This window comes from Rhagoletis pomonella, unplaced genomic scaffold (assembly GCF_013731165.1).
Source record: "Rhagoletis pomonella isolate Grant_MI unplaced genomic scaffold, Rhpom_1.0 Rhpom_scaffold_00466, whole genome shotgun sequence".
Taxonomy (NCBI): Eukaryota; Metazoa; Arthropoda; class Insecta; order Diptera; family Tephritidae; genus Rhagoletis; species Rhagoletis pomonella.
In genome coordinates, this window is record NW_023459020.1 from 1,614 (window position 1) to 27,378 (window position 25,765).

The 25,765-nt window shown below is 37.3% G+C and overlaps 2 protein-coding genes across 2 annotated transcripts; one reads left to right on the forward strand and one right to left on the reverse strand.

Moving 5' to 3' along the window:
- Positions 1–1,455: 1,455 nt before the first annotated feature.
- LOC118750937 (transcription factor grauzone-like) lies at positions 1,456–25,759 on the reverse strand. The gene is made up of 5 exons (XM_036485688.1): positions 25,528–25,759; positions 24,280–24,727; positions 23,358–23,555; positions 22,925–23,306; positions 1,456–1,886 (listed from the first exon to the last, which is right to left on the reverse strand). The coding sequence occupies exons 1-5, from the start codon at positions 25,700–25,702 to the stop codon at positions 1,668–1,670; spliced, it is 1,422 nt and encodes a 473-aa protein (XP_036341581.1). The 5' UTR covers positions 25,703–25,759; the 3' UTR covers positions 1,456–1,667.
- Positions 17,782–18,949, forward strand: LOC118750938. Its single transcript, XM_036485689.1, has one exon. It carries the CDS (start codon positions 18,047–18,049, stop codon positions 18,926–18,928), a length of 882 nt encoding a protein of 293 aa, XP_036341582.1. The 5' UTR covers positions 17,782–18,046; the 3' UTR covers positions 18,929–18,949.
- Positions 25,760–25,765: the final 6 nt, after the last annotated feature.

Sequence of the window (25,765 nt, forward strand, 5' to 3'; positions counted from 1 at the left end):
GCGGAATGGTAGCGCGCTATAAAGCTATATTTCCACACAGAGTGGAAATTAGTCTAGAAGGGCGTGACAATATGCCAAAATATGACAAAAAACTTCAGATTGATTTTAAAATAGCTATAAATTAAAAACGAATCAATTGAATGTATGCATGTGTTTCTTATTTTAAGTTAAACTGTGAAATGTTTGTTTTGTTCTGCATTAATAAAGTTCACTTAGTACCGCTTTCTCATGTAGGTTTTAAAATTTATCTGCCTTTTAAACACATTTTTTCAGAACAAAATTTGTATTTAAAGGGCAAATAAATTTCAAAACCTACTTGAGAAAACGGCTCTTATCCTACTAATCTCATAACTAGGGATAAATCACGTGGAAACTATGGATCAGATTAGCATGAAATTTTGCAAACATAAGTTTATATCCAGGGCGGAGATTCTGTAAAAAGTTAGCGACAATTTTCGAATCGGTATCACACTTTTTGGCGCAAAAACATTTATATCATGCGTCAAAAGGTGCTATAGCGATCCGAAAATTGTCGCTAACTGGTTACAGAATCACCCTTCTGAATAAAAAAATTGGAAATATCGTATTTATGGTCGAATTCGCTTGAAATTTGGATCCTAGGTAGGTGGATCAGGACCCTTTTGCTTTAAACGGTATTTTTGCAATGGCCAACATAGGCGTAGCGAACCAAGTGGGCATTTGGTAGTATATATTTATGTACATAAACGAAACTCTACCATAAGTACGACTTTTGTGAACAACTTTTTCTTAAAAATCTTTATTTTCAAAATATGCATGTACATAGAATGCATACCATAATTAAGCCTTTTACATGTATGTGTATAAACTAAATACTTTGGTTCTGCGAAATCTTAGCAAAAATAATTAGTGACGCGAAAACTACAATTCAATTTGAACAGATCAAACGTGTTTTTTTTTTTAATAAATTAGTCAAATCGATTCAGTAGTTTTTCGTCCAAGCCTGACATACCTACATTCTTTATATGTGACAGGGAAAGTTAGTCCATTTATAGTTTTTTAACGATTCTTATAGCAGATGCTGCACTCTAAAAGTACATGAATACACAGATATGTATATGTAGATAAAAACGAGCAATGTTTGGGTTATGAGGTATTGCTTAAAAGAATATAATTCTGCAATTTCGATTTATACATGTACACATACATTCCTATGACCCATCCAAATCATTTACACTAATGTTAGTACCTTTTCCAAAGCCGGGTTTATTTTTCCCCCTTTCTACTACTTTTAAAATATATGCCACAATTAAGACAGTTTACCATTTGTTGAGTTCGTACTGACATCACCTTCTCTTATTCCACCATGGTCGTGACTAATATTTTTTTTTTTAGAAAACGATGTGGGGAGTGGTGGAAATTCAATGAAATCCATCATATCAATCAATTTGAATTTTGAATTTTTTGTAAGTTACGTCCTTTTCCATATCAGCGACGATGTTTGTTACGTCTTTTTGTATTTTAGGTGACGATATGTAAATCCATAACTGGACACCTCACATAAGTCTCATATCGTTAAAAGAGTTGGATTCAACTCGGTTAGCACATGCGCATTTTGTTAGAGAATGCTGCTGGAATCACAGGGCCCTTCTAGAAAATTTAAACTGAAATATGCGCAAATTTCTAAATCAATCGTTTAAATTTGTAGGTATGCATGGTTGCGCCTCTATGTTGTGAGTTTTGTTTAAAACACTCAATGTATATTCATTTGGTTGCGCGTATTTGCGCACCCATTCATCGGAGTGACTGTGTATTTTGTGTTTGTGCATATTCGCATTCGACCGGAACGTCTTTGGGCAGAACGAACAAGTATACAAATCGACACCAGTATGAGTGGCTTCATGCTCCTGAAAATAAATAATAATAATCGATAATAAGTAAAGAAGTCCAAGTTTGGCCAATGCCGAGCTTTGTATAGGCTGTGTTCAGAAATGTATCATGCCAAGGCATCAGTCTCTTTTATTCCTAAACTCTCAATTGATGGAAATGCCTTATTTGCGCAACTATGTTCTAATTCGACATTTAGCCGTGGGTCCGCATATTGGACATTTCCACCAATTATAGTGTAGAAACAAGAGACTGATGCTTTGGCTTGATGCATTTCTGAAAACAGGGATACCCAGCGCACATGTACATAAAATGTATTTTCTATTGCCGGTTTCTATAAATTTCCGTGAAATAAGAGGCAATATGTATAACTCGTCAAAAGATTCATATAGCCATAACTCCTCCCTAAAATGTTATAAAGTAAATTATTTGTTTAATAAGAAATTACACCAAATGTTAGTCAAGCAAATTTCTAAAAATTCTAAAAATTATATTGAAGGTAGGCATGGTTTGCGTCCGATTTCAAAATTTTTACTCAAAAAAATCTGTGTGCCATTCTTGGGATAAATTACTGATTAACATACATATGTAAAGGCGATAAAATGCAATATCGCGCAAAGAAAATACTTTATGTATATAATTTACAAACAAGAGTATATTTGTTGTATGCACTTATATGTCGCTTCCTGTGAGGATGTTAGCAATACGAACTCATATAAAGTGGTTTTACCGGATTTTTAATTAAAAATTAAAATAAATTGTAATTCAGCAAAATTAATAAAATCAAATGAAATTAAGGTTTAATGTCTAACCTACCCCATGTATGTACATACATATCGTCGTTTAAAGTACAAAACCGCTATCAACAAAATGAAAAACCGCGTATCAAGATAATGCAAAACCGCGTATGTGAATTATGTAAATTATATTCTAGAGAGTAAAAACACTCATTTTTCAAAATGGTTCTCTTTTTTATAAAGCGATCGCATACCTGACCAGTATATTTCAGGACGAATGGATAAGTATTGTGTCAAGAGCTCGTGTGAGCAAATCCAATTTTTGGCAGCTAATGCCAGTTACGCGGTTTAGCAAAATGACGATATGCGGTTTGGTACTTTAAACGACGATAAGTAGCTGAATCGCCCAATGCTTTGCCGAAACGTACATAGATATTGACACATCTACTGTTTCATGAGTACCCGGTATGCATAAACAGCTATGGCTTATTTGAATTATCTTTTCATTCTAAGCAGTTTGGTATACAACACCCTATGGTGATCCAAAATAACCAACCTAACGAATTTACGGCCTTAAAGGACCTATTTACTGAGAAGTAAATTCCCCCATTTGCAAAAAAAATATATATTTCAATTTTAAAAGTTGTCAGATTAGGTTAGGTTAGGAGGGCGTGTGTGGAATAATCCATACTTTCACTCGGAGACAGAACTGTCCATTGAGTGCCCTCTTTTAGTGAGTATCAGGAGGAGGCACGTACCTATATCGAAAGAGCACCTTTAAGTCATTATTTTACTGAACCAATTACTATCCCTGATGAAGCCGAGGAGATCCAACAGTTCCTCCTGTGCTACTTCGCCCAGACTGTTGAAAAAGCGTGAACCCAAGTACTTGAGTCGCTGCGTCTGTAGACCTGGACATCGACACGGATAGTGGTCAATTGACTCTTCCTGATCCTCATCATGGCAGCCTCTGCAAAGAGTAATCGTTGGAATTCGCCACGAGCATTGGTGCTATAGCACAGTGTCCTGTGATGACGCCGGTAAAGAGTTTTACTGCAGATCGATTGAGTTTCGGTATGTCCCTTGTCTTTTCCCTACTCAGCTGCGGCCATAATAATCTTTTGGTCTCCAGTCTTCCCGTTTGTTCCACAAGTCACGGCCAAAGTGCCGGTGGACATTTGAAATTTCCATGAAAATAACATGTAAAAAAATTCGTTTTCATTGAAAAAAGTATAGCTATTGAACCGTTTGATAATTGTTTTTCTTGGCATGTTCTAAATCTGATTGCCTAGACTCAAAAATGTATATAGTTACGAGCTATGAAAGTCGAAAAAAGCAGAAATATGCAGTGAAAAAACTTACACTAAAATGATAAAAAATTTGTAGAAAATTTTGACCATAAAATAGATTTGTCAGAGAAGAGAAAGGTTTAATCACTTTTTTTTATTGCATTTTTAAATAAAACCTTATATATTATTTCTCTAAAGTGTTTTTTTGTTAGTCTCCCTTTTTCTACTTTTCTATATAAGCAATTCCACTAATGAGGTGTCATTTGAAAAGGTAATATTAATGGTCATAATATTATTTATCTAAGGTGTTTTTTTGTAAGTCTCCCTTTTTCTACTTTTTTATGTAAGCAATTCCACTAATGAGGTGTCATTTGAAAAGTCAGAGGTCCCCTGAGTGGTTATTAGGTAATATTAATGGTCATAACACCTCTGAAGTCAAGAAATTTGTAATTTTATTTTTGTTTTTAATTTACCATTGTTAAGCCACACTAAGGGGAAGATTCAGTAATTCAGTCTCATCTCAAGTCACTAAATTTGAGATTAGCAATTAGTGACTATTGATTATTTGGCTATTCAGTAGGAGAGAGTTCACCAAAAATGTGTGGTGAAAACAAACACGGACAGTTAACTGATAGCGTTTACGTATGCCTTTTGCCGCGCTGCCCGAAGAGTCGCAATAGCCGAGTGGTTAAAGCATTAGGCTGCCAGTCGAGAGGGTCCGGGTTCGAGTCATATATGTAATACTTCTATATTGGCAGTAAGGTCAAAACGAGACAGTCTAGTACCGTTTTTGTCAATGAATTGTGTACTTGAGTGCCGTTTTTGTATATGTGTTGTGTACATGTTTATTTATAAACGTATGTGTTCCTTTTCTATTGAACGTGTTTATTGATATTAGAGCTCTAGATACCCGGGTATCGAGCAATGCGAGTAGCTCGATAATCGCTCGAAACTCGTTCATTGCTCAACTGCTCAAATGTTTGTTCAAAATTTTCGAGTTTTTGAACAATTTCATAAATAAAAGAAAATTTGTAAATTGTATCTGTCAGCAGTTGCTTTCTAATTCATGTTAAATAAATTATATTATTAAATACCAATGTAACAGAGCTGTAAAACTGTGAAATCATATGAAATTAAAAATCATCAATTTTATGTTATTATGTTTTCATTGAATTTTTCCTTGTTGGGGAATGTGGCTTATAATTTTCCAATTCTACATTCACTCAAAGTAGATACGATTGCACACATTAACATATTCAAAGAAAGATTGAAAAAACTGAATGACGAAACATTAACTTTTAACACTGAATAAGCATTCAGATGAATGCAGCTTTTGCTATGTGTGCACACATTCATTCAGTACCAATCAATCGATATAAATATTCTAAATACACAAAACCCACTGAAAAATACGCAAGGTTGAATTTTATTGAACAGATTTCAAAATTGCAACACGAAAAATAGTTTATTGAGCGTTATCATTAATTTGTTTCACTTAAATTTGTACAAATATTTATAATAAATGAAAATATTAATTAGAGAAATATTGTTCTGCCAAGAATGTCATTATGAAAAATGTCAATTATTAACGATTTTTACATCTCTGTTTCGAAAATTGTCAGCTTTCTAAATAAGTATTACCAATGTACCAATAAAAGGTATGTGCAGAAATTATTACATATGTACATACCTATATATCTACGTTAAAATAAGTAAACAAATTTAAGCGCTTCTACTTCTAACTTTAGATATATACATTTTATTATTTATTTAAAAAATTCTTAATACAAGTTTCTTCGTACTTTTTTCTTCGCTATTGGGTCAAGCATTTAATAAAGATTCTAAAACCTGATTTGTGGGTTTGTGGTGGTTTCTACCATTTACAATAAGTTGCAAATTATCAACTTTTCTCAAAAAAAGATTTAACAAATCTGTGTGCAAACCCCTTTTTATTTTAGTGTGGTAGAATCGAAAAAAATGTGGTAGATTTGAATAAGATGTGGTAGATTTTCCAATTCATATTTTATTGGGTATACATATCGCACACCGTCGTCAAAAGAAGCACAACTCAAAAATTAAATCGGGAAATATAATTGCTAGTGGATCGTACAGATTCCACGCAATTGGTGTAAAAACAAGTATAACATTAGTTTTCTAGTTAGAGAATATAATCATGAAGAAAAGAATATTTTATTTGTATGCAAAAAAATCGACCAAATTATTTTCCCATTGCATAATACTTTAGCAAATATAAATAGGCGTATTTTTGAAATATTAGAAAGTTAAGGCACAGATATATTTAAAGCAAAATTTATGATGTACCTTTTTAAAAATCTATTGATTAATTTTTATATTTCGAATTACAATTGAGTTGAAATTCTAGAGTTATGTGAAAATTGTAAACAAATGTTCTGTCTAAAAATGTGGTAGAATTTAAGCCTTGTGTGGTAGATGTGGTAGACACCCAAATTTAAAAAAAATTACGTGGTTGATCTACCACACATGTGGTAGAAGCTTGCTAACTGTTCTAAACGTATGTTTTGAGCAAATTGATGTTTAAAGCTAGCAATATATCCCATGTCCATTTTCCAAAACTATAATAATAAACATGGCAGTTTTTTAGCAATTTGGTTCCTGTAATTAAGGAAATATTGTAGTTTTGGCATTTTTCGAAATTACCATTTTATGAGAGGGACCAGGTTTAGATAAAAAAACCCTCGTACAGAATTTGGTTGAGATATCTCAACTTTTGCTAGAGTTTTCGTGTACGCAAATAAACGGACATGGACTAATCATCTTCTCTTTTTTTCTGAGCATTTTTATGTATATATACATACATAAGTAGTACATACGAACATAAATGTATGTATCCATATCGATTAATTTTGGTTGTTCCAAATATACGTTATTTGAAAAAAAGTTATGGTACCCTCTTGCAGAACTGCGTTGTAAATATGTTTAGGAAACATTTAAATTAATAGTTAATTAAAAAAGTTGCTCAAAGTAATGGAACTCCTCAACCCCTTAAAAAAAAACAGGAACACTTCTGAAATTTTGTTTTGAAAGTTTTCATATTTGAAAACTGAAAACAATCACAGTATACAGCAAACCAGCCATTGACAATATGCTTATTTGAAAACTAATACATGAAATGTTGTGAATATATAGGATTTTTTTGTCATTAACCCATAGGCAACAACTGGTGCAAAAGTACCTACAAATGTTTGTTGATATATTTGAAATGTAAATTTGAACAGCAAAATTCGTAAAACAAATTATAATAAAACAAAAATATTGTTAATTACTACGTGGGAGGTGGGCGTGGTTATTGGCAGATTTCGACAAAATTTAACACTAACCTAAATTATACCAAAGGCAACTTCGACACCGACTTTCGTTAAAATAACTAAATTTTGTTCGAGTTAGCGTGTTTACAAACAGAGAGGGCTGAACTAGTTCATCTCGTCATTCTGAATATATGTGTATATACGTACATACATTTTATACGGTTAACAAACGCGCTCGCTTATCTGCATAAACCGTCTTTACTTGCATTAATTCATGCATTATCCTCTTTCAAATGTGAATAATCGGCTGAACAAATACACACAAATTACGTGCATTTGAAAATTGGAGAGTTGTACCATAAGCTAAGTAATACTTCTTTTACCGCCTAATCGATGGGACCATTTTACAAAGTCAGCCCACCATTATTCACTCAAAGTTGTGTTCAGAACACGGTTTGACTTATGTAGGAACTGCATCCGGTCATAATTGCTGACGCTTCACGCTTCATTTGCTTGGAATTTCGTGTTTCTCGTTATTTTATTTTATGTGACTTGAAAATATTTAAATTGGATTTCATTTGGGTTAACGAAAACGACAACTGTGAAAAAATATCAACCAATACATTCAAACAAAATGTCAAATAAGCATGTTTACATTTTTTGTTTTGGCTACCTGGATCACTGTATACTGTGAAAAAAATATTTAGTACAAAAATAATTGTGATAAATCAATTTTGTATATTCTTCTGCGAAAAAATGTCTACAATCGATGATGTATATGTATACATATCAAGATGTGTCTGTTTTGCTCTACGGTTGCGATAAGTTGCTTTGGAATAAATAATATTGCACGAGTCATTGGCTTTGGGTTAGTGGCAGAAAACTTCAATACATAAGTACATATACTTTGAAATAAAATATTTGTTTTTGTTTCAATTCCAGATATGTTCAAACTTTAAAGTATAAAATATATCAACCCTGGGAACAAATTATTGGTACTGAATGGTAAAAAAAAGTGTGCATTCATTCTAAATATACAATCATGTGTGAGTGCGAATGCTGCTGAACATTCACATTCTATACTGAATGGCAATCTAGCATTCAATAACAAAACACAGTTTGTTTGTTTTCAAATATTTTAAGCCACTCAGGAATGAAGTTTTTATTTATACAAACCAACAATCAACATTTTGAAAGGAATGCCGAGTGAATGCAGACTATGTTGATTCAATCATTTTACAGCTCTGCAATGTAACAATCATTGCATTAAATATCAACGATTTGAAAAATTTAAAAAGTTGCTACCAAAAATGTCAATATAATAAAAAAAACATTGCTCAAATTACTCGAAAAAACTCGAATTGCTCGAGCTCATGCTCGGAAATTTTCGAGTAATGAGCATTGAACAAGTGTGCGAGTACTCACTGCTCATATACCCGGGCTGTTTCAAAATGTGCGAACAAAATCGAGAGCTCTAATTGATATATCTGTACTGTAGTGTTTTCGGACGGTACTAGCTCTTACTGCCAATATAGGAGTATTACATATATGGTTCGAGTACTCCTCGGGCAGAGGATTTTTTTATTTAGTATTTGTTTTATTTTTTTTATTAGTTTTATTTTTTTAATAATCTTTAGATTTTAATGTTAAAAAAATAATTTTTTTTTCAATGGATTTGTATATTAAAGCATTTTGGTTTATTTCCTAACGAAATTCTTATTGGACAAATTTCTTCGCTTCATATTCGCGTTTTTTTTTAATAAAATGGAAAACTATTAACTTTTTCTCCATATTTTTATTTTTGAGACCTGCTCTTAGCCAGCTGACAAATTAGTGAAATTTTTTTGAGACTAGAGACGTGAGACAGCGTACTGAATACCAAGTAGTCTCATAATCCAAGTTCACCATCAAAAGTCACTATTAGTGACTAGAGACCGCGTACTGAATGCCAGGGTTAAGGTATTTTGTACTGAAGCACTATTGTGACTACAGTATCGCATACACCGTATACGACTTGGTGAGCGCACACATAATTCAATAATTAAAGGTTCGATAAACTGACAGTTATCTCTCTCGCACCGCTCCCATAGCTCAGATATTATTATTTCTGTTAAAAAAACATTTAGTCAGAGTTTTTCACCTCAAATATTGTATGCAAAGATATATTGTAAGTAACACCATGTTTCCCTCAACTCATGACACTCATACATCAGTCAGTTTGTAAAATTTTTTTATGTACCTAATAAGTATAAGTTCTGATGTACTATAAATCTCATTCATGCTTTGTAATATATGTATAATAAAAATAAGGGGTTTATAATAATAATTCTGTTTACTATTTTCGCAAACTATTAGAACAGTCTGCTTTTATCTTTATCTTTATCAAAGAGGGATGAGTTTACTGTGTATTTCTGTCTGCGCAGTCTGCGCATGGGCCCGCTTGTTATTTTTAATTGTTCTTGTTATTTTATGGCCTTATAACAATTATATTCAACAAATTTTATTGAGCTTGAGGCCGTTTTTAATGAAAAACTTATTGTGGAAAAGCCACAATAATTTGAAAAAATGGTAGATGTGATAGCTATTTCGGAAATCACCACATTACCTCATCACACTTCTTTCAGTAGGATTCGAACCGACGATCCCACAGACTCAGCCAGTTGCCTACGTACTGTGCTAAGTTCGTCTTGTGAATTGTTGTTGGTTTTTTCTACTATTTCATTTGTTAAGCCAACTACAATCAAGCGCAGCTAGGGTTGCCAGATTTTTTATGCGCGAAATCAGTACATTAGACTTTTTCATGCTAAAAAAATCAGTACTTTTCAGTACATATTTATTCAAAGCAAAATTATGAATGTAAGTAACAGAAAATAATTTAAAACACCTGAGTTCTTGTTTTTAACAATCTTTTGGTATATAAATAAAATATAGTTCATAAACAATATAAGTGTTATTCATTTTAACATGACTGTACACATCATTATTCACAGGAGCCAATAAATTATTTTATATTTGTGACATTTTGAATAGCAATAACACTGTACGGCAAAATCAACTTTTATTTCTGGGTATTGGACCAAACCAATTTTTTTAAGAGATTGAGTCATAGGTAAAAAAGTAATTTCTCCGTTTTTCGCCTCCGAAATTGAGATATGGGCCTTCGAAGTTCGAAATTGGACCTTTGGTAAAAAATTATTTTTAATTACTGTATGTAAACTACTAAAAAAAAAGTAAAAACATAGCCGTGGTACGCCCTTTTCTCTTATTTCAACCATATATAACTTTTTCTATGTTACAGGTGCTATATAGGGGTCAAAGGTCGGGTCTTCGAAAAATTAAAAACTTTATATTTCAAACCAGTTTGAACTGATTTTTGAAAAATTAATATCGTCGTAAACGTGATTTAACCGCTTTCTTCTGATATGCAATTTGTATACTTCGTATGTATAATATCTGAGAAAAAACATTTAAAAGGAAAAATACCTTTTTTTATAAAAAAAAAAAAATATTTTAAACAAAAACGCCATACGGGTTCACTAGTAGTTCATAAAATATATAAATGTTATTCATTTTAACATGAGTGTACACATCATCGTACACAGGAGCCAATAAATTATTTTATATTTATGACATTTTTGAGTAGCAATAATGAGATTATTCCCATTTTCAGTGTTTAAATAGCCAACGAATTCTATACATTTCATTTTAAAATTACTTTTAATTTGAAGTTCACTTTCAAAAATTTTAATTAGAAGCCGGTTTCTCTCTTTGCGCCAGGAAACAAACTTTATTCTTAAGATCCTCTCATACTGTAAAAAAGTACCACTTTTTAAGGATTTCATCTATATTTCCTCATGGCTTAAATAATTTTTCAACTACGCAAAAACGGTGAAAGACTAAGAATTCACTAAAAAAGAGTATCTTGTCTTGTATGCAAAACTCTTTTACAGAGTCAGTAAATTGATAAAAAGGAGTTGTAAATTATAGGCAAAAGCCACTCGAATATTGAAATTTATTGTTATTAAACTGAAAGGTATTTTCGAGGTAATTAACAACACTCGACAAAAATTTAAGCCTTCTTTTTAAATAATTTAAGCTCCATCATATTATCGCAACTGGTACGTAACGACCCGGAGATATGCCCATAAAACGATTGATCTTTTTGTTGTATTAAATTCTTGGGCATATCAAACATTATCTAAAACATGTAAACTATAATTAAATTATATTCTCCTTTTTTTTACAGTACAGTTTAAGGAAAATTTTGAAAAATCAGGATTGAAGAAATTAATAAAATCAGTACAAGAGTTGAAAAATCAGTACTGTACTGATAAAATCAGTACGTCTGGCAACCGTAAGCGCAGCTGTTCCAGGGCTATTTAAACTTGGTCATGTGGTTGTTGGTTTTTGTTTTATTTTGTTCCAGTGCTATTTAAAATTGATCATGTGGTTGTTGGTTTTGTTGGCTCAATAAAAATTGTTGAATATAATTGTTATAAGGTCATAAAATAACAAGAACAAATAACTTAAGGCACACCTAAAAGTTAAACATTCTGGTAGAAATATTTACAAAACCAACAACCACATGACCAAGTTTAAATAACCCTGGAACAGCTGCGCTTGATTGTAGTTGGCTTAACAAATGAAATAGTGGAAAAAACCAACAATTCGCAAGGCGAACTTAGCACAGTGCGTAGGCAACTGGCTGAGTCAGTGGGATCGTTGGTTCGAATCTTACTGAAAGAAGTCTGATGAGGGACTATGGTGATTTGCGAAATAGCTATCACTTCTACCATTTTTTCACATTATTATTGCTTTTCCACAATACGTTTTTCATTAAAAATGGCCTCAAGCTCAATAAAAATTGTTGCATATAATTACTTTTAATTTTTAATTATTAATAAAAGTCAGTTTGTTGAAATTACGATGTAATTGCACTACTTGCAAAAGAAATTGCTGTTATTCTTCGTCTTTCATCAAAGTTCGATTATAATTATGTATCAACGCTACATCTCGTTCAGGTCGTATCATTAACATATTTAATATGCTTAACCGTCTCGAAGACAACCAACTTTAGGGTAATTTTTTAGAGAATTTAATCTTCTTCAAGAACATGCCAAGAACAAAATTTTATCTCAAACGGTTCAATATCTTTGATGCTTTCCATTTCCAGACAACCGGTCAGGTACGAGCATGATTTTTAATTTCGCCTAAACTCAAATACATTGTTTGTTGGTCCAAATAATGAGACACGTAGTTTTTCCTTTGGCTCGGAAAAAATGTTCGGCCGAATTAAACGCGATTTTGTTTTTCAGGCAAAAATCGATTATTCGAATTGACAGTGAGAATTTTTTTTTTTAAATGCCCATAACTTTGTCAAAATTTAATAGATTCCAACCAAGGCGAATTTATATAAGGTGGTGTTGTTTTATCAGCTGTGAGTAGCGTTTGATTGTCAAAATTTTGAATTTCGTTAGTGAGTGAGTGAGAACGTGAGAGTGTTTGCATTTTCTGTCGCCCTTTTTCATTCGGGGAAGAATAGCTGAATTTTGACAATGGCCCGCTAAAAGCAAAAACAAAACACAAGTAATTGTTGTATTTGTTCAATCGATACCACCTTATATGTATTCGCCTTAATTCCAACAATGTTTTTACTCAAATGTCAGTAATTCTTATCACTTCAAGATAGAATGATTAATTATTGATTTTCATTATTTAAAATTTTTTATTTAACAATAAACAAAAAGTGCATTTTTTTTTTTTTAATTTAATTTCTCAAAAAGTGTTTTGTTTTTCTCTCAAACTTTTTTACCGAGAAAGAGACACTTTGAACTACAATCAACCCAAATCTCTAATAGCGAAGATTTTTTTTCTGAGCTATGATTTTTTATGGAAAATATACGTTTTTGTGGTACATACTAAAATATTCTTATATTGTTTAACTAAATGGAACATATGTATGTAATATATCAGCAAAAAGTACAGCCGTGATCACTTTTTGTGTATCAAATAGATATTATAACACACTTTCCACCATACAGTTTCGATTATAAAAAGCGGGAAAATGTGATTTTGTATTTCGAAACTGTATGGTGGAAAGTGTGTTCTAATATCTATTTGATACACAAAAAATGATCACGGCTGTACTTTAAAAAAAATCATGCTCGTACCTGACCGGTTGTCTGGAAATGGAAAGCATCCTGTAACATTTTTAAGGAAACCGGCCGCTGTAGTTTAGTGGTAAGCAGTGCGCACTGCCACTCCGCAGCGCCTGGATTCAAGCCCTGGTCAAAGCAAATAGCAAAAAACATGTAAAGAAGTATATGTTCAGGCGAAACCGAACTTTATATACCCGGCGCAGGAATCAGATATCGTCGTTTAAACTTTTCCTGAACTACCATTGCATGATAAGTAGGGATGTTTACCCGATTTCAAACGTTTACGATAATATGCAGAGTTAGACCCAATGATATAATTGAACCTAGTTAGGTACAAATCGATTAAGTGGTTACCGAGGTACACCTTTGTAGCTATAAAGTGGGCGATGTTACGCCCAATTCTGTAATGGATGAGATGTGTAATTTAACTGATTCGAAAGAATTCTCAACGAGTGAAAAAAATTATTTTATATGACAATATGAATATCGTTCAGGCAAATACATAAGATCGTTTTCATCATGATACAAAAAAGAAGGTAGTTTCAATAAACAACTTTTGACGGATAATAAAATTTTTTGAAGTTTCATAATTTGTGAGTATTATCAACGGCCTTGCCACTTTGATGATATTAAAACAAAAAATCGGAGTATTTTCTTTCCCATATTTATACTAATGTAATAACATTTCAAATCAAAAACCATTATCAGTACTTGGTACTGTTAAAGGAGACTTCATCGTAATGGTTCTTTTCATTTTGTAATAAAAACCACGCGCGCATTTTTCTGTTTTTTTTTTTAATGCAATCTTGCGATTTAAAAATCAAATTCTAAAGAATGTTCTTCCCAAATAAAACCTTTTTATATTTAGGTTCAAGTTTGCTTTTAAATTTCTCATCAGATTTTGCAAAAAATTAGGCTTTTAGCATCATTAAATTTCACAAATTTTCAATTTATGCAAAACACCTGAAGTCGGCTTGAACAGACCGCCCTCCGATAAACAGCTAACAGATCGTCGTTTAAAGTACAAAACCGTGTATCAACAAAATGCACAACTGCGTATGTGAGGTTGCATAAATTATTTAGAAGAGAGTAAAAAACACTCACATTTCAAAATGGTTCTCTTTTTTACAAAGAAATCCCATTTCAGGACGAATGGATAAGGGTTGAGCCAAGAGCTTGTGTGAGCAAATCCAATTTTTTGAAAAAAAAATGTCAGTTACGCGGTTTTGCAGTTACACTTTCTTCATGCGTTCTGAAACCTAGTCGTCAACCCCATTTGCGAAATCATTTAGCCGGCATAATTTTCTAGTTCATCATATTCCACATCTTTGAATGTACTGATAAAATATTCTGCTTAAAAAAATATATTTCTTCTAGTAATCAGGTAGCATGAATTTGATGAAATGTCATAATTTTATTAAAAGTCAAATGGTTAGCAACAACAACGAATGTCATTAAATGAAACTACCTTCTTTTTTTGTATCATGGTTTTCATTATTATACAAGCAAGTTATTTTTGAACAGGTATATAAAAATAACTTCGACAAATTCCTAAAAGTCTAGAGCAGTCTTATTTATTGTTAGGAGATTGTTGTAACTATTAACTTGGAGTAAATTAGCGTCCTCATTGAAATATCAGTGCACAGAGTGTAGTAGAAATTGATAAATCGGTTACCGAGATACACATTTGTGGTCATAAATGGGCGGCGCCCTGCCCATTATCCAAAAATTTATAATATTCTAATTTTAAATATGCTAAGTGGTTATTGCAATCTTCAACAATCCGACATAAGCGAGCAGTGGAACCGAATTTCCCGATCATTAAGTACCGCCGTCGAAGAAGTAGTTGGATTTCAGCAAGCCCGAAAGAACAACTGGTACGATGAGGAATGTCAAGAAGCCGCAGAAAAAAAAAGACGCCGCCTAAAGGGTCACGCTGCGATCGGGTGTAACGCGAGCCATGGAAACTGAAGAAGGCAGAGAGACGTATTTGCCGCAATAAGAGAGAGGCCGAAATACGTCAGTGCTTGAGCTTGAAATGCTAGCCGACAGGAAAAACGCCCGAAAATTTTACCAGAGGTTTAGGTGACTTACGGAAGGTTTCAAGACCAGGGCAAACTCCTGTGAGAGCAACAATGGTGACCTAGTGAACGATGTCCAGAATGCACTTAAATTATGGAGGGAACACTTTTCCACCCTACTGAATGAAATGAGTGGACAAAACGAACCCGAGCCCCCAGTCGATGACGATGAAGTCGATGTTCCACCACCTAACTATGACTAGGTACAAATAACGATAGCGTGCTTGAAAAATAACAAAGCTGCTGGAGCTGACAACCTGCCAGCTGAGCTATTAAAGTACGGTGGCGAGGAGTTGATAAGGTGCATGCATCAACTCTTACGCAGAATATCGTCAGATGAACGCACGCCCAACGACTGTAATTTAAGTGTGCTCTGCCCAATCCACAAAAAGGCGATCCCGCCATTCGCACCAACTCTCGCGGAATCAGCCTTCTAAGCATATACGCCAAATCTTGGAAAAGACCCGAGAGAATAAGATCGACACACACCATCTATTTGTCGATTTCAAAGCCGCTTTCGACAGCACGAAGACAAGTTGTCTTTATGCCGCGGTGTCTGAATTTGTTATCACCGCGAAACTAATAGATTTGTAAAATGACGTTGAGCAATACCACCAGCTCCATCAGAATAGGGAAGGACCTCTCCGAGCCGTTTGATACCAAACGAGGTTTCAGACAAGGCGACCCCCTCTCGTGTGATTTCTTTAATCTGATATTGGAGAAGATAATAAGAGCCACAGAACTGAACCGCTCAGGCACAATACTTTAAAAGAGCGTAGAATTGCTGGAGTATGCCGACGACATCGATGGTATCGGTAAAAACAAGGGATACGTATGTTCTGCCTTCTGGGGATTTGATAGAGACAAAGCGAATGGGTCTGGTGGTGAACGAGGACAAAACGAAGTATCTCCTGTCATCACACAAACAGTCAGAGCATACACGTCTTGGCACCCACATCACTGTTGACAGTTACAAGTTTGAAAATGTAGATTACTTCATTTATTTGGGAACCAGCATTAACTCCATTAATATTGTCAGCCTTGAAATCCAACGGAGAATCACTCTTGCCAACAAGTTCTACTTTGGACTGAGTAGGCAATTGAGAAGTAAAGTCCTCTATCGTCGTACAAAGATCACACTCTATAAGTCATTCGTCATGTCTGTGCTGGTGTATCGCGCGGAGGCATGAACAATGAAAACATCTGACGAAGCGGCTTTTGGGGTTTTCGAGAGAAAGATTGTGCACCTTTACGCGTTGGCGATGGCGAATACCGCAGACGATTTAACGATGAGCTGTATGACCTTTACAACGACATAGACATAGTGCAGCGAATTAAAATTCAGCGGCTTCACTGGCTTGGCCATGTCGTTCGAATGGACAGAAACGCTTCTGCTCTGAAAGCATTCAATGCCGGCCGCGATGCTCATAACAGAGGAACGCCTCTTCTGCGTTGGAAAGACCAAATTTTTTGCCATGGGAGCATGACCCACCGGCAAGTCTGCTCCGTATACTACTGGTCCGCGCCGGCATAGAACAAAATCCCGGGCCCTGGATCTGTAGTGTTTGCCACCGCCACATACACCACTCCTCAACCTCTGTCCGCTGCAACCGCTGCAACGCCTGGTGCCATCTAAAGGCATGCTCAGGTCTTCGGCACCACAGGGAGTGGAGTAACAATTTTGTTGCATCGTGCTGCAACAACCAACAAACCTGTAACTCCACACAGCCAACACCCGCCCAACCATCAACCAGTGGACCAGCCACAAGCACGCAACACAGGACATCCACCCAGGACAGATGGTTCTGCAGCGTTTGCACCAACCTGATAAGGCGCAACACAACATCGGTTAGGTGCAACGCATGCAACAATTGGTGCCACCTAAAGCGCTGCTCAGGCCTAACGCACCACCGTGAATGGAGTACTGGCTTCATTGCAGCCTGTTGCCCAGCCGCACCACAACACCCCGTGCCAACGCCACCAACAACACACACGCCGACGCAAGCACCAACCCCACCACCGGTCGCGACACCTGCGGCTAACCCACCCGGTCGGGGACCAGCACGTCAGGCCCTACAGGCACCTCAGGCACAACCACCAGCACAGGCAGCGCGCCAGTACTCGCTCACCCCACGCGTAACCATCATAAGGCCACAATCCATCAAGCTGTTGCAGTTCAATTGCAACGGACTACAAAGTAAGATCGCTGAGATAGTCGGTTTCATGAGAAGGCATAAAATCTCAGTCGCGGCGATCCAGGAGACCAAACTCCACTCCGGCTCGAGCCTTCAGAGCCAGGACGAGTTCAACGTACCCCGAAGAGACCGCCCCCGTGGCGCCGGAGGCGGCATTGCCTTCATATTGCATAACGCGGTTCAATACCGGCTCATTACCCCCCGAACTGACTCCAACGATACATTCATTGAATGTCAAGGCTTGGCCATCAAGTCGGGGGATACGGAGCTGGAGATCGTCAATGTATACATACCACCCGCCACCAGTTGCTCAGCTGGATACCACCCTAACATAAGTGCGCTATTAGAGGGTGTGAACCGGGTAGTGCTAGGCGACTTCAATGCGCACCACGAACTCTGGCACTCCAATCTGGGCAATGACCAGCGGGGTACAATGCTCGCTGAGCAAATTGACGACTCCACGTTCTGCACTGTGAATGATGATGCCCCCACCAGGGTCGCGGGTGACTGCTATAGCTCGCCAGATATAACTATAGCAAGCGGGGGTCTGATAAACTGCATTGGATGGCAACCAGTGCTCACGCTCGCATCAGACCACCTGCCCATAGTAGTCGCCATAGACCAGCCAAGAGATTTTATGACATCCGAGAACCGGACATTCATGAACACACGGAAGGCGAACTGGGACGGTTTCACGGAATTCACAGATCGCAAATTCAATGCTCTTCCTCTACCATCATGCGCGCGCGTAGCAGAGCGCAATATCCGCAGAATCATCAACGCAGCAGCCGCTCGCTTCATACCAGCCGGCCGGATCGCCAAAATCCGCCCAGGATTCCCCACTGAAGCGGCGGGACTCGCAGACGAGCGTGATGGAATCCGCCAGGCTAATCCAGGGGATCCCCGTATAAGAGATCTCAATAGGGACATTAGAAACCTGGTCAACGAACACAAGCGGAACAAATGGAATGAGCATCTAAAATCCTGCAACCTCTCAAGCGGAGCCAGCAAACTGTGGTCCACAGTCAAGTCCCTCTCCAATCCGACGAAGCGTAGAGACAATGTCGCTCTCACCTTCGGCACCACCACCACGTCGGATCCGCGGTCGTGCGCGCGCTTCTTTAGCCGGCAATTCATTGCACACCCAGAGAGAGACAAAACCCGCCGCAGCGTGCTACGTAAAGCACACAAACTCCGCCCCCGAGACACACCACTGTGCTTCACCACCGAAGAGACGCAGGCAGCTGTCAACCACGCCAAGTCATCGAAGGCGTTAGGCCCAGACGGAATTTCCATGCAGATGCTGAAAAGCTAGGACCTGCGGGAGTCGAGTATATGACCGCCGCTTTCAACTTGTCACTGTCCACCCTGATCATCCCCGAGATGTGGAAAATGGGTAGGATCATTCCCCTCCTTAAGCCAGGGAAGAAGGCGGACGCAGGAGACTCGTACAGACCCATCTGCCTCCTATCCCCAGTGGCAAAAACCATGGAAGCACTACTCCTCCCCAGCCTGACGAAGCATCTGAAGCTAGCCGAACACCAACATGGATTCCGGAAAATGCACAGCACGACAACAGCATTAAACACCATTACCACACAGATTAGCGAGGGTCTGAACCAACGTCGACCCTGTGATAGGACGGTCCTAGTCGCTGTGGACCTGTCGAAGGCTTTCGACACGGTGAACCACGCGACCCTCTGCCAAGACATCCTGGACTCGTCGCTTCCAGCTCGGACGAAACGGTGGATAACCAGCTATCTGTGTGGTCGTCAGTCATCGGTCGAATTCCGAAACGCCAAGTCTAAGCCGCGTAGAATTAAACAGGGGGTCCCCCAAGGCGGCGTACTCTCCCCGACACTGTTTAATCTTTACATGGCCAAACTCCCTCCGCCGCCAGCAGGAGTAAACTTGGTAAGCTACGCCGATGACTGCACAATAATGGCAACTGGCCCCAACATAGACAGACTTTGCGAACAAATAACCGACTATCTCACCGATCTTTCCAACTTCTTCACTGCAAGGAGCCTCCAAATCTCCGCCGCAAAATCCAGCGCCACACTTTTTACAACCTGGACCAAGGAGGTGGGGCTAGAACTGGACGTCTTCGTCGATGCCGCCAAAATACCGACGACTAACCACCCTAAAATCCTAGGAGTGACGTTCGATAGCCTCTTCTCCTTCTCCGCGCACGCCACAGCCACATGCAACAAACTGCGAGCCAGGAACAAAGTCCTAAAATCGCTAGCCGGCAGCACCTGGGGAGCCAATAAAGAAACCCTGCTCGCGACCTACAAGGCAATCGGCCGGTCAGTGGCTAACTACGCGGCACCAGTGTGGACGGCGGGGACAAGCGACACCCAATGGAGGAACCTCCAAACCTGCCAGAATGCAGCTCTACGTACGGCTACAGGTTGTCATCTCATGTCGTCCGAGCATCACCTACATGAAGAAAGCCAGATGCTGGCGGTGAAAGAGCACAACACCATGCTGTCGAAGCAATACCTCGTAGGCTGTCACCGAGGGAATCACCCCAACAATGCCTTGCTTCGTAACGAACCGCCCCCACGACACGTGAGACGACACCTGCACGACTGGAAAGCGGACATTGAGCCGTACGTAGACCATCCATTCGACGCAGCAACATACAGAGCGGCGCTCAACAGCCTACACAGCGATGCGGTCAGAACGAGCCTCAGTACGCGTAATGACAACATCGTCTTGGGCGGTCGACCGCCGCCCATAGATCCAGAAGAAATAGAGCTGCCGAGAGAGACCAGGTGCACCCTAGCACAACTCCGTTCTGGGTGGTGTCACCGACTCAACAGCTACCTCTCTCGGCTGAACACACAAGTGGCAAACATATGCCCTGCATGTGGGCAAGGTCCCCACGACACCCAGCACCTCTTCACGTGCACCTCCAACCCTACGACCCTGACACCAGAAGCGCTCTGGACCGCGCCTATCGACGCAGCCCGCTTTCTCGGCCTCAGGCTCACAGAGTCGGAGGATGAAGACGACGACACATGACAAATCGGGGGGGTTGAGCACTGCTGCTACAACGACAACAACAATAAGAAGGTTATTGCATTCGTCGATTTTAAGTGAATTAGCTCCAGTAGTTACTGATTTATCGCAATTTTCGTGTTTCTGTAAATTACCGTTAGATTTTCAACAGATTTCTTAGCCAGACCCTACTCAATCTCCGTACCGAGTTTGGTGAAGCGGCTACTGAGATACAGCATTTTATCATAAGTGGGCGGTGCCACGTCCATTTTCCAAAAATTTCATTATAATATTATTTTTACCACAATTCTACTCCACATACTAATTTTCAACAAATTGCATCTAATATTTTCTGAAATAATGCAGTTTTTGCATTTTTTGAAAATACCGTTATATGGGAAGTGGGCGTGGTTACAGTACCAACCTACCTTGGATAAGGGGCAACTTACATACCAAATTTCGTTGATATCTCAATTTTTGGTCGAGTTATCGTGTACACGGACAGACGGATGGACAGACAGACATGGCTTAGTCGACTTCTCTTTTCATTCTGATCAAATATGTATACATTTGTCCATAACTATCTCGATTCGTTTTAGCTGTTACAAACAACCGTTATGCGAACAAATATATATATTAATATATAATAACATATAAATATATATTAAATACCCTTGTGCAAAAGTAAGCTCGGGTATAAATATAGAAAAAAGGTTTTTTCTTAACAGCAGTCGCCCCTCGGCAGGCAATTGCGAACCTCCGAGTGTATTTCTGTCATGAAATACAGTTCGGAGACCGCATAAAAATGAAGGTTGTTGTTGTTATAGCGGCATACAAGTTCCCCAAAGAGTTTTTGGGGAGTGTTGCTGGAGTGACAGTCCTTGGCCAAATATAATTCTGGGTCATTCCGGTTACGTACACCCGACTGTCGTGGGAACGGTAAAAATGTAGGCCCCTCCCCTTTGTGTGACAACATCAAGGCGCAGGCGACAAATCAGAGGAAGAGCTCGGCCAAACACTAACATATGTGCAATCGCCAATCAATTAATTAAATAGACAATTTCAAATGCCCTCCGACTAGGGACGTTAATTTTTCCGCTTTTTCTGATCCCGGGATTTTCGTGATGCCGTTATCACAATCCCGGGATAAGTCCCGGGATTTGGATATTTATTACTTTTCAACAAATTAAATCGATAAAATTTCTTCTATATTGTTTGAGAAGCTCTCCTTCCATAAAATAAATAATAAATAAATGGGTCCAAACCGTACTTTTTATTTTAAGTGGGGTTTTTATTTATTCTCTCTGAGGTCAGGATTTATTTATATTTAAAGAATTCAATGCAATGTAGAATAAAAATTTGGGCCACATGCAAGAGGAAATTTCTTTAGAATTCAGAAAAATTAAAACTTTTTGGATTCACAAGGACGAGTAGGTAATTTTTTTAGGTGATAAAAATAGGACGCAATTCGAGAATTTTATCGAGTTTGTATAAGTCCTTAACTTATATTTTTTTCATAAACAAATATTGCGAAATTTCAATGATAAAATCTTAAAAGGACATTTTCAATACTTACCAGTCCTTCTGCACCAAAAACTTGAATCCGTTTAAATTCTACAGAATTTCCTCTTTAATTTGATCCCATATTCTTCTCTAAGCAAATTTCTCTGAATTGTTTGAATTACTGACGTCAGAGTGAAAATCTAAAAACGGAATTTTACACTATTTGGTCCATGGTTTCGCGAATATATTGATATTTGTGTTTAAAATTTACTATCGACATTATAAAAAATATTAATTATTAAATAAAAAAAAGTGATATAGGCAATACTGGTCATGAAAAGAATTTTCTATTATTGCCATCCGTGCAAAATATAAATCCCGAAGATCCCGGGATTATTTGCCAAGAATCCCGGCATTTTGGGGACCTTCAAAAGGCCGGGATCCCGGGATTCCGGGATCGCAGGATTAACATTCCTGGCATTATTTTCTTCTCAGTAAATAAGTCCTTTTAAGGCCATAAATTCGTTAAGTTAGTTATTTGGGATCACCCTAATACACACATATGTATGCCTATATCTATCGCGTTTACTTTAGGCTGTTATAAACAACCGTTATGCGAACAAAGTTAATAAAACAGTGCGCGGGTATACAAATAATTAGGGAGCTCACAAAATGTTGTATACTGTCGTATAGTTGTGCATCCTAGAGTTTCACAACCATGGTAATAATGTTAAAAAAAATACGACCTACAACAATATGACAGTATAAAACATCCCTTAATATATTACACATTTGAAACTACCTTCAATTTAGTTGGAGTTTTAAATTCTTTTGCACACATTGTACAAGTGAAAACTCTATTTGAGTGATGATAAAGTATATGAGACGAAAGCGAGGTTCTTGATTTTTTCTCAACATTACAGTGAGGACACTTAAATACTACACCAGATGCTTCATCACGATGTGATTTCATATGCTTGCGCAAATTATGATCACTCTTAAGCCATTTATGACATACTGTACACTGCACCTCTGGACGTGGCTCCGTGTTGTGTATGTTGTCCATGTGATATTTTAAATTTGCCGTGGTTCTTAAACGTTTTCCACATATTTCGCAAACAGATTCAAATTCATTTCGATGTACAGCTCTTTCATGCTGAGTTAAAGTCCAGATGTTGGCAAAACTAAAACGTTAACATAAATATGTGGACAATTCAAGAAATAACACAGCTTACGCTTTATCGCACAGTTTGCACACGTGATTTTTAGACATATGACACATCTTAATGTGACTATCTAAAATGTATTGTTTGATAAACTTTTTCGGACAAAGTTTGCAAGCAAATTGAAGATTTTCAGCTGCTGGGTGTAACGAGTGCATATGATTGATGTAATTTTTGCGGCTTATCAATTGTTTTTGGCATATTGAACACCTAAGGGATGAACAATAGGCAATTAAACCGGTATACATGCATTAGCGCGGGTCAATTTGTATTTGAGATTTTTTTCAGCTATGCGCGTATAGCACAGAAGGATTCTACGGGTAATTCTAAGCGAATTTGGCGAATAAACAATGGGTCTAAAATCATTTTGGAGTTTGAAAATAGCGAAAATAGGTTTCTTAGCATTTTGCTGTAGTGTCGTAAAAAAGAGAAATTTTGTATAAAAACATGCTTTTTGGTATGAATAATCTATTTCTGCACTTATACTATTTTTTAAACTTCCACCAAAGTGCGAACAGTGAAAATTTTCAAATTTTTTTCGAAACCTATTTTCGCAATTGGTCGACCGCAAATGATTTTACACTCATAGGCTCTTCGGCAAATTTGCTTAGAATTACACGTTGTTGTTGTTGTTGTAGCAGCATATAAATTCCCCAAAGATTTGGGGAGTGTTGCTGGAGTGACAGTCCTTGGCCAGATATAAATCTGGGTCGTTCCGGTTACGTAGACCCGTAGAGTCCTTCTATGCAATACGCGCGTAGTGATATTTTCATATCGCTGGCTGAGTGGTAGATCGATCTATTTCGGCAGCCCATTGTAAAACGCCCTATCTCAGAAAATTTTCTTCAATCAAATTCTGAGATAGGGATAGGGATAAATCCATCTTCCACTCAGCTATGGATATGCAAATATATTTTTATACATACGTACGTACTTGAAAAAATCTGGATTCTTATGCAGTTGTATGTGATCGACAAATAATGTGCGTTTGAGAAAACGTTGGTCGCAGCAAACCGCATAGCCAGCGCATTTATGTTTTTGTCGAAAATGAGTTTTAAGGTCCTTAAAATCTTTCAACTTCTCCTTACAAATGAAACAATCTAACTCTGTGTTTTTCGCCAAAAATTCATCAGCCTTTTGGATAGCTTTTAATTTTCCACCATAATTGATGGAGTGCTCGGGTTTTTGCGCAATATCTTTGCTTTGAGTTTTCTTTTTATTGGCAGTCCGTTTTCTTCGCTCTGGTTTTTCTTTAATGTCGGTCTTATTTTTCTTTGGAGGGCTATCGATTTTTTTTGGGCGTCCTCTTCTCGCTTTTCCTTTGTTTTCAACCACAACATTTAATTTTTGCGCCTCACATTTATTATCCTTCGAATGAATGTCTAATATTTTATGGTATTTTAATTGAAATAATTAGATGTGGTTATATTATGCGTATACATATCTGTGTTCGTATGGAATAGTAGCTTATGTCGGGAAGCTGGCTTTAGTATTTATTTATTTATTTATTTATTTATTTATAATGCGGCATTCCCTTTATTCTTTGAATATTGTCTTGCTGGTAGCGGAACTACATCTTGCTCATTTATTTGCAAAGTTCTACAACGGCTCGGCGCCAGTGAGTCATTCGCAATTGTATGCTGCGAATGCCACATTATAAAGCCAGCCTTTCAACATAAGCTAATATTGCATATGAACACAGATATGTAGGTATATTGATATCCTCTGAAACGTTAAACAAGATCATCGGGTACTCTTTATGAATTTGTACAAAGATTTTGGGTTGCTGTGCCCAAACGCGTGAATCGAATCAAAAAACTTTTACACACACTTGTTGACAACAGTTCACGCTTTATTACAAAAATTTAATTTACTAAACTGTGCACTAATTTTACTATAATGTCGGTTGGAAATATGGTACTTGTTGCAAATTTTTGTTATAAATTTGTATATACATTTTTATATACAAGAAATTTGTATAAAACACCCAGTAACCAAAATAGACATCACTGGGGCGGCAGCCCCAGGTTTACCACACAGAAAGGGAATTCTAGTTACCTCATCCTTTCCAAGGTTACTGGGGCGGTACGCAGAAACGGGGGGGAGCCACGCCCATCCACCTCCGCCCCCACCCCTAAATCGTTGTACAAATAGCCAAAGATTTCCCTTGACTTACGCTTACCAAGTGAATCCATTAAAGGAATACTGAAATAATCATCACCCATCGTTGACTCATCCTCTTCGGTTTTAGCAGCCACAAACTCAGTTTGCCCTCCATACACTCCAAATTTTCCAAAAAAAATGTCTATTTCAGGCTCGCATAATCCAGTGTCCACTTTTTCGTGACTTATAGGCATTTCATCATAAGGCTTAGCTTCCGCCTCAACATCCTCGATATCGTGTTTTATTTCAGGCAAGTG